We start from the raw sequence: 9,758 nt of genomic DNA, 5'->3' as shown, positions 1-9,758 counted from the left end.
TGGAAGCACCTGGCCAGAAAGAGAGCAAGCTCCTGCTTCATGAGCCTTTTAAAGGGGCTTGTGAGGGGAGTGGTTTGCAATACCGTCCCCTCTCAGAAGATAGCTGAGTCACAGGTGGGCAAATGGGGGGTGGCTGAGGATGGAATTAACATTCCATGGCTGTTAGGCCCCACCTCCAGGACAGAGGGTAGGGGACACAGCCACATTCCATTTGCCCACTGTCAATGGGTACTGGCTATCGCTGGCTGCACCGCATAACATCCCCCACTTCTAACACCTGAGTCAAATCATTGTCAGTCATGAGTAACAGACAGAACCGGACACTCCTCTGCTGGAGAAGGGCCGACACCAGGTTTGGGGTTGTGTGCTAGGAGCTCGCCACAACCATCTGAGGCCTCCTGACAGCGGGTAAGGCTGCTGGCGCTGTTGCCTCATTTCTTACTAAGATATAGAAGGCAGAGAAAGAGCGATCTTCCATCCACTGGTTCACTCCAAAATGCCCACAGTAGGTAGGGCTAGGCCAGGCCCAGGCCGGGAGTCTGGGTGGCAGGTTCCCAAATACGTTAGCCATCACTTGTGGCTTCCCATGGTGTGTACTGGCAGGAAACTAGAGCAAACGTAAGGTAGTGGGGTGGGGAAGGGACTGGTGGTGCTGTGGCATAGCTGGTTAAGTTACTATTCACTCCCATATAGGTGCTGGTTCATATCCTGGCTGTTCCACTTTGGATCCACCTCCTTACTAATATGCTTGGGGAAAAGCCCTGCTCTGTGTGTGGGAGACCTGGATGGAGTCCCAGGTTGGAGCAGGCCTAGCCATTGCAGCCACTTACGGCAGGTAGAAGGTCTATATTTTTTTCCTTTTCTGTCACTCTGCTGTTCAAGTAAAACTTAAGTATTTTTTTTTTAAAAGTTGTAAACAGAAAGTTACAGAGAGAGAGAGAGAAAGAAAGCTTCCATCATCTAGTTCACTACCCAAATGGCCAGAGCTCAGCTAGTTCAAAGCTAGGAGTATCTTCTGCGTCTCCCATATGGGTGCAGGGCCGTCCTCCACTGCTTTCCCAGGCTACAAGCAGGGAGCTAGATGGGAAGTGGGGCTATGGGGATTAGAACTGGCGTCCATATGGGATCCTGGTACATTCAAGGTGAGGACTTTCACCACTAGGCTACCAAGCTGGGCCCATACTTTTTTTTTAATTTATGGAGAAACTGAATTAAAAGTTACATTTGTTAGATTAATTTTTGAAAAAGCAGAAATAAGACTCGAATGCAAGCCCTCCAGGTACCAGGTACAAGGATCCCAGTTCTGTGCCAAACATTTGCACTGAGGCTGTTGCTTCGGGGCAGGTTGAGAGAAGAGCTGAGGCTGTACTTGCATTTTTCAAAACTTTCCAAATGGTTATCACTAGCCCAGGTTTCGAACTTGCTCTGGGTGCCTCTGAGCTTTCTGTCCTGTAGGAACTGGAAGGCATTCCACCTCCGTGGCAGGGGGCCTTGTAGGCTGTGTGTGTGTGTGTGTGTGTGTGTGTGTGTGTGTGTGTGTGTGTGTGTGAGAGCGCGCTCAGGTGTGAGGCCACTTTTGCACAGGATAGTGTCAGGAAAAGCCACCTGCTTGAGTCAGGAGAAGTGAAGTGAAGCCACTTGGCTGGCCATGGCACAGGCCTTTGGGGCAAAAAGGTTCTCAGGGGACTTCATTTAGATGCCCCAGGGAGCAAGGACGCTATGGCTCCATAGCTGAGCTGGGGCCAGCTCCTGCTTACTGCCCAGGAACAAGACCTCCACGGTGCTACGCGTGCCCCAGCTGCCGTGCAGGTCGCTGCTATGCCGCCTGGCTCATGGCGGCTTTCCTGAAGGCTCATGGGAAGCTTTGCTTGGGCTCCCGCCCCAAGGGGTCAGCATGCCTTGCCTTGGTCCCCCACGAGCTCCATGGCCCTATCCCAGCAACTCCACAGGACATTTTGGGGGACTTTTTTTTCTTGCTGATGATGCAAGTGATGTCAGCTGGAGTGAGATACCCAGACTGACTGCTAACATTGTTTCCTCAGGATAAGTGGAAAGAAGTGAGGGGAGAATGCCTGAGGCACACCTCCAGCCCCTCTCCCACCTGCTAAGATGGCACTGCCCTCTCACCCAGGTTAAGCATTTAAGTCATGTACTAGGGGGCCGGAGTTTTGACTCGGGGCCTCTCCTGAAGAGCCTGGTTCAAGTCCTGGCTCCTCCACTTCCCATCTTGCTCTTTGGGAGGCAGCTCACGGTGGCTTAAGGATTTGGATCCTGACACTATCTGGGAAGCCTGGCCCGAGTTCTTGGCTCCCGGTTTCAGGTTGGTCCAGCTCTGGTGGTTTCAGGCATCTGGGAAATGAGCCAGTAGGTAGAAGATCTCTCTATATTTTTCAAATAAAAACAGAAAATGACTATTAAAAATTTTTTAAATAGCAAATCATGTTTTAATGTGTGTTAAGAGTATTGACCAAAGTAAACTGTTCCTTTTAATTCACATTTCTTGAAAAAATTTCACGGAAAAGGCCCTGGTATGGTAACCTAGTGGTTAAAGCCCTCGCCTTGCACCTGCCGGGATCTCATACGAGTGCCAGTTTGTGTCCCGGTTGCTCTACTTCCCATCCAGCTCCCTGCTTGTGGCCTGGGAAAGCAGTCGAGGACGGCCCAAAGCGTTGGGACCCTGCACCTGCATGGGAGACCTGGAAGAAACTCCTGGTTTGGGGAGTGAGCTAGTCGATGGAAGATCTTTCTGTCTCGCCTCTGTAAAATCTGCCTTTCCAATGAAAATAAAGAAATCCTTTTAAAAAATCATGGAGGGATGGAATTTAAAGGTATATTAAATTATAAAAGAGTTTCACTTCCCTCTTTCCCCACCATCCCCGCAGTAAGCTTTGAATGAGGCTGAATATTTTAAGTATTTATTTCAAAGAGTGACCACATCGAGCTATATACCTTCTTATCCTCAGAGGGAAGAGAAGTCCTTTTCCTTTCCCTTTCTTTCTTTTTTCTCTCTCTATCTCTCTTGTAAGACCTTGAGACAAGAAAACCTTAGGGTGTCCTAAAGGTGGGGTGGGGCTTGGGCTGGCTGATTCATCAGCCCTGGTGACTGAGCCAGTTACAGCTTTTTAAATGGAAGTCCCACACAAAATCCTCAAGGGTGTATTTTTACTTTGAAAGTGGGGTGTGTGGTAACACACACACAGCCCTCATGAGTGATGTAACTTTTCTTAGGCAAGCGGTGGCCCAGCCATCTGTGCGTCTGCAGGAGCCAGCCCGCGACCTGACTCATGGTGGGCACCCATCAGCACCCACAGGCTACTCTGACCCCGAAAGATAAACTCTTGTGAACCCCCGGAGCATCCATCTGTACCTCAAAAGCACAAGCAACATTTCTAACTGGGTTTCGCTGTTCTCCTGTACCCGGACATGTAGAATCTTTTAGAGTTATTTTTAGTTTGGGTCTGAAACAGCCTCCTTGGTGTTCAGGACAACCAGAGAGATTGCGAATTCTGACGTACAATTTCTGGAAAAGGCTAACACTTAGCGGGACTGTAAATACCGCACAGGGTACTTCTCAGGGGAGTTAAGTGGCAGGCACTGTCCCCCGCTCCAGGTAGGCTGGCTTGCACCACTCCCCCTCCACACCCCACCTACCCACCCCACCCCTGCGCCAAGCCCCTGTCACCTTTCCCAAGGGGCTTCTGAGGGCTCCACGTGGCTTTTTCTGATCTCTTGTTTTTCTCTACCTCCAAAGATGAGCTTCCACAATCAGGAAAGTTCTGTTGTTAAGGGGCATAGTAGACTAAGCCTCCACATGTGGTGCTGGCATTCCATACGGGCACCAGTTCAAGTCTCCACTGTTCCACTTCTGGTTCAACTTTCTATTTGTGGTCTGGGAAAGCAGCGGAAGATGGCTCAAGTTGTTGGGCCCTTACACCCATGTTGGAGACCTGGAGGAAGCTCCTGGCTTCAGATTGGCTCAGTTTTGTCTGCTGAGGCAATTTGGGGCTGAAATAACACAAAGAAATTTCTCTTCCTGTTCCCTCCCCCCTGTAACACTGCCTTTAAATAATAACAAATGTTTAAAAAGTTCTGTTCTTTAGTATTTTTAATGTTTGGCCATCTTTATATAATTTTTAAGAAGAGTTCTTATAATGTGGGCATATGGTATGGCAGTTAAGACCCTGCTAAGTATTGGAGTATCTGATTTGAGGCTGGGCTGCCATCTAAGGCTCAAATACTTCATCCTGTCCCTGCCGTCATGTGGGAGACCCACACTGAGTTCTGCCCTCCTGGCTTGGGCCTAATGAGCCAGTGGACGTGCTCTGTGTGTGTGTCTGCCCTTCAAATAAGATGCAAATAACTAATTAAAAAACGAGAAATAAAAACGTTAGGAGGAAGCAGGTGGAGTCTCACCGTGTGAGGTCCAGATGTCATGCAGTGCTGTGAGAAGATGACTTTCCCTGCAGAGTAAGGCCCAAGTGGAACTCACAGGTCGGAGACCTCAGGTCGGGGTCACAGTGGGATGGAGGAGCCGGCAGCCCGCGGGCGAGTGCAGAGGTCTCCAGGAGATAGGACTGCAGCAAACCCAAAGCAAGGTGGCACCCAGGCGACCCCCGCGCTTCCGGTCTTGGCCTTTAGGACACAGGGAGAGGGCAAGTTTGGCAACCATCCTAATTCAGGGCAAGATGAACGCCCACGGGGCCTCAGCGGGGAAGTTGTTCAAGGTTAAACCCAAGAGGCAGGAAGTGACCGGAGCGGCCGTCGGTGCGGGGTGTCACGAAGTCGGGGTGCCAGGCCACGTGACTGCCGGATTCCCCGCGCTCGGAGTCGGTCCAAATCCGGGTGGGGCGTGACGGAGGGGGCGGTGCCCGCCCCGCGCGGCTGAGCCTTTCTGCCAACCTCCGGCCCTCTGCAGCCATAGGGCAATCCTGCTGTCCTTCAAGGGCCCGCCTCCGCAGACCATCCAATAAGGGAAGGTGGGAGGGCCCTGTCTGCCGGAGCCCGGTCCTTCTTAAGGGGCCGCTCCCGGGCAGTGAGACCCGAGTGGCGAGACCCGAGGGGCGGTGGCGGCCGTCGCAGCACCCTGCGTGCTCCCGAAAATCACGGGACCGGCCGGCCGGCGGCGGCACCAGCGGGCGCGGGGAGGCCGAGAGTCCGAGGTGAGTTAGGAGACCGAGGAGGGGTGTGGGCACCGCCGCCTCCGCCCGGCCTCTCCCGCTCCTGGCCCTTCCCGACCAGGCGACACTGGCTCAGGCGATGGGGCGGAGAACTGAGTCCAAGTGAGGTGAGGTGAGGCGAGGGGGCGGGCCCGGGATGGGGGGCTGCGGTCACGGCCACCCTGGGCGTGCACGCGTGCCACGTGGATGCGCGGACCTGGGCAGCGGCACCGGCTGCCTTGGGCCCCTGGGAGCCCGGCACCCGCTCTTTGCAGAGCTGGGTTGGGGTTTGGGGGCTCAGGGACACCGTTCCGGCCGAGGTCGGGGATGGAGCGAGCTGCGGCCGGGAGAAGTGCCACGGCGGTGGCCACGGAACCTGCGGCTTGTGGAGGGGGTGAGGGAGTGGCGCGACGCCGGGTCCGGCTTCCTGCTGGCCTCCTGGGCAAAGGCCCCTGCACCCCGTCACCCGCAGCGGCTGTCCTCCCGCTCCCTGCGCGGGTGGGCTTCGTAGGACAGGGTGGGGCCTTCCAGGTGCTCAGGCTTCAGGGTACGTCAGAATTCACAAATGAAACCTAAACGCACACGGGGAACGCTCCTCTCGGTCACGCGAGAAAAGTTGGTTATAATCGGGTCGTTGTGTGGTTTCCTTTTTTGTCTGTTGTCCAAGGAGGCTGGCGAAGGTCCTAGGAAGCCTTTATGCTCTCCTGAAAAGGCCAATGTGAAAACTTTTGGAAATGACTTTGGCAGTGGGTCTGTGCCCTTTGGCCTTCTAATCCCGCCTTTGGGGAATCAATAGGATCAAATATAAACTGGAAGGAGATTACAGGGCAGCATGGGACCAAGTCTCCCCCGCCCCCAGTGATTGAGAAGCTGTAGGGAGTTAGGAGTGCTGGAATGATGTTGAGTATAAAATACTGTCACCTGGAGAGCCACGCGTTGTATGGGCCTGAACAGAATGATACCAAAAATAACTGAGCAGAAGGAGTGTATTTCACAAGATCATAGAATCTCATGAAGCTGGGATTGATCTAACATTTCGGAAAGTACTTGCAGGTGCTGGTGCTGTGGTTTTATGAGCAAAGCCACGTCCACAATGTGAGTATCCTAAGTGGATGCTAGTTCAAGGACCCCCCCACCCCCCACACTCCACTTTGATCCAGCTACCTACTAATGTGTCTGAGAAAGCAGCGGATCACAGCCTAAGTGGTTGGCCCTCTGCACCCTCGTGGAAGGCCCGGATAAAAGCTCCTGGCTCCTGGCTAATGCCTGGCCGTTGGAACCATCTGGGGAGTGAGCCTATGGATGAAAGATTTCTCTCTGCCTCTCTGTAACTCAAATAATTTTTTTTTTCTTTTAAGAAAATACACTGAAAAGTGGAAATAAAAGATGGGTCTATGTTGGTGCAAAGTTTCTTTATAAAACACTTTTAGGATTTTTTTTTTTTTCACTTAAAAGACATAGTTAGGGATAGTAATAGATCTTTCATTTACTGGTTTACTCCCCAAGTGGCTGCATGGCTGGGGTTGGGCCAAGCAGAAGCCAGGAGCTGGAACTCTATCCAGGTCTTCCATGTCAATAGTAGGGGCCATCTTCCACTGCTTTCCCAGGCATGTTAGCAGGGAGCTGCATTGCAAGTGGAGTAGCTGGGGCTTGAACTGTGTTCATAGGGGATGCCGGACTGACAGGTAGCAGCTTAACTCATTGTGCAACAACCCTGGCTCCTTTTATGAATTTCTAGAAGACCCCTTCATGTGTTGAGATTTCAGATGTTTTGGCACAGAAATGGGTGTATCTCCCGATCCCATTTTCTTTTTTTTTAATTTTTTTTCCGATCCCATTTTCAATGCACTGCCCTGATGTTCCCATCCCATCAGACAAGTATGGGTCTGTCCGCGCCAGGATAGCGAATACCACATCTCCCGAGTAATTGAGCCTCTGAAAATTCTGTCCTAGGCCAGTGTCTGAGGACATGTTGTGTGCCAGGTGGAGGGCTGGGCCCTGGCAGCCACATTCCTGGATTAACAGAGCTTATGGAGTACTGGGGAAGGCGGAGATTGAGACAAATACCGCCAGCTGGAGAGGGTGTGAATATGGGAGCTAGGTTCTGGTCAGAGCAAGAATTTGGAAAGGAGAGGAAAAGGTATGTGTGTGTGGAGGGTGGGGTTCCAGGAAGGCAGATCGGCTAAAAACCCGCTTTCCAAATGTTCTGGAATGTGATGGACAGGGGAGGTGGAAGGTGGTGTTAGTCTTGGAGCGTAGTCAGCTGTTTATAGCCGGCTGCCATCGAGGGCTGTTTCTGTCGATAACAGATCTTGTGTGCAGACCCCTTGGTCATGTGATCCCTGGCTCTGTGTGTACAAGTACCCAGTGTCAGCGCTGCACGCATTCTTAGTACCTATCCCCACAGAGTGACGGCCGACCCCAGCTGGCCTCAGATCATTCCTGATCTGTTGGCAGGAGAAAATGTTTCCCAAGTCAGCCTCTAGGCAATTGAGTTCAAATTTTTCTTAGACTTTCTTTTAATTCTCAGGTGTAAATAGTCTCATTTGGGCTGAAGGACTGCATTTGTGGGTCGAATCTCAGAATGTCAAGTTCCATGTCCTACTGGATGTTAACCTCTGCGAGATACAGCATAGCCGCGCTGCAAAGGGGCAGGCGTTTGTACTCCAGATATGTCTTGTCCAGAAGTCCATCAAAATGGAAGCCCTTCTTGCAGGGACCACCCGCCCTAAGAGATGAAGTCCTGAGGGGTGGTTTGGCACTGCCAAAAGCCTGCAGACATATATCAACAGAGGAAGATTTCAACCTGCAGCTCAGCCCTGCGCAGGTCAATGAGGTGCTTCGTGCCGGCGAGCTGGTGTATCAGCCTCTTTCCCTCCCCGGTGGAGCCCCAAATCCGGTGCTGCGGTTTGAGAGCAACCAGCTGGCCGCCAATTCCCCCGTCGAGGACCGGCGGGGCGTGGCCTCCTGCTTGCAGACCAGTGGCCTGATGTTTGGCATCTTCGATGGACATGGGGGTCACGCATGTGCGCAAGCCGTGAGCGAGAGGCTCTTCTATTATGTGGCGGTGTCCCTGATGTCCCAGCAGACCCTGGAGCAGATGGAGGAGGCTGTGGAAAACATGAAGCCCCTGCTGCCCATCCTGCAGTGGCTCAAGCACCCAGGGCAGAGCATCTACGAGGATGTCACATCAGTGCATCTAGACCACCTGCGGGTCTATTGGCAGGAGCTGCTCGACCTGCACATGGGGATGGGCCTGAGCACAGAGGAGGCCTTGGTACACTCCTTCCAGAGACTAGATTCTGACATCTCGCTGGAAGTCCAGGCTCCCCTGGAAGACGAGATGGCCATGAACTTGTCGCTGCAGGTGGCCTTCTCTGGAGCAACGGCGTGCATGGCTCACATCGATGGGATACACCTGCATGTGGCAAATGCTGGCGACTGCCGGGCCGTCCTGGGTGTGCAGGAGGACAATGGCCTGTGGTCTTGTGTGCCCCTTAGCTGTGATCACAATGCCTGGAACCCGGCCGAGTTGTCCCGGCTGAAGAAGGAGCACCCGGCATCAGAAGACAGGACCATCGTCATGGAGGACAGGCTGCTGGGCGTCCTGATGCCCTGCAGAGCCTTCGGAGATGTTCAGTTCAAGTGGAGCCAGGAGCTGCAGCGCAGCGTCCTGGACAGGGGCTTTGACACGGAGGCCCTCAACATCTACCAGCTCAAGCCCCTCCACTATTACACTCCCCCTTACCTGACAGCCCGGCCCGAGGTCACCTACCACAAGCTGAGGCCCCAGGATAAGTTCCTGGTGCTGGCCTCTGATGGCCTTTGGGACATGTTGAGCAACGAGGATGTGGTGAGGCTCGTGGTGGGGCACCTGGCTGAGGTGGGTGGGCACAACAAGTCCGACCTGGCCCAGGGACGTACCAACCTGGGGCTCATGCAGAGCCTGCTGCTACAGAGGAAAGCCCGCGGGTTGCCCATCACCGACCACAATGCTGCCACACATCTGATCAGGCACGCTCTTGGGAGCAATGAGTACGGGGAGATGGAGGCCGAGCGGCTGAATGCCATGCTGACGCTGCCCGAGGACTTGGCGAGGCTGTACAGGGATGACATCACGGTCACCGTGGTGTACTTTAACTCTGATGCACTGGATGCGTATTACAAGGGTGGTTAAAGGGTCTTCTAGCCCACGGCCACGGTGAAAGAAAATGCTCTTCCAAACCTTTTCATGCATTCCTAAGCAAGCTTAGCCAAACCTTACTACTATAAGGGTTGTCAGATTTAGCTTGCTGCCTGATTGACTAAGGTGAGGCAGAAGAACAGCCTCCATGAAAAACCACAGTAATCTCATGACCCCGCATGAGATTCTGGGTGCTGCCCCTCTGCGGAGGGCCAGGCTTGGAGAACTAATAATTGGCCTGGGCCTGTGGAGTTCTTTGATAGAGAGGTTGTTAAGCAGACTGTGCAGGCCTTGGCTGGTTCATTTAATTAAGGAGCTTCTGAGATCCAGCTGCAAAATTTACAAATATGATGATTTTTTTTTTTTTGTTCAGCCACACTTCTAGGCTACTGAGCTTCATTTATTTGTAAATTTTTTAG

At 52.9% G+C, this 9,758-nt stretch overlaps 1 protein-coding gene across 1 annotated transcript; it reads left to right on the top strand.

Moving 5' to 3' along the window:
• Positions 1-7,740: 7,740 nt before the first annotated feature.
• Positions 7,741-9,405, top strand: PDP2 (pyruvate dehyrogenase phosphatase catalytic subunit 2). Its single transcript, XM_040982577.1, has one exon. The coding sequence runs from the start codon at positions 7,741-7,743 to the stop codon at positions 9,331-9,333; it is 1,593 nt and encodes a 530-aa protein (XP_040838511.1). The 3' UTR covers positions 9,334-9,405.
• The last annotated feature ends 353 nt before the right edge of the window (positions 9,406-9,758 follow it).

This window comes from Ochotona curzoniae, unplaced genomic scaffold (genome assembly GCF_017591425.1).
Source record: "Ochotona curzoniae isolate NIBS_2020 unplaced genomic scaffold, NIBS_Ocur_1.0 contig_3622, whole genome shotgun sequence".
NCBI lineage: Eukaryota > Metazoa > Chordata > Mammalia > Lagomorpha > Ochotonidae > Ochotona > Ochotona curzoniae.
The sequence above is the reverse complement of the archived record's forward strand: the minus strand, read 5'-3'. Positions and strand labels throughout refer to the sequence as shown.

Excerpts from the sequence above, each read along its gene's own strand:
- PDP2 (XM_040982577.1), top strand. The coding sequence starts at position 7,741 with ATGTCAAGTTCCATGTCCTACTGGATGTTAACCTCTGCGAGATACAGC.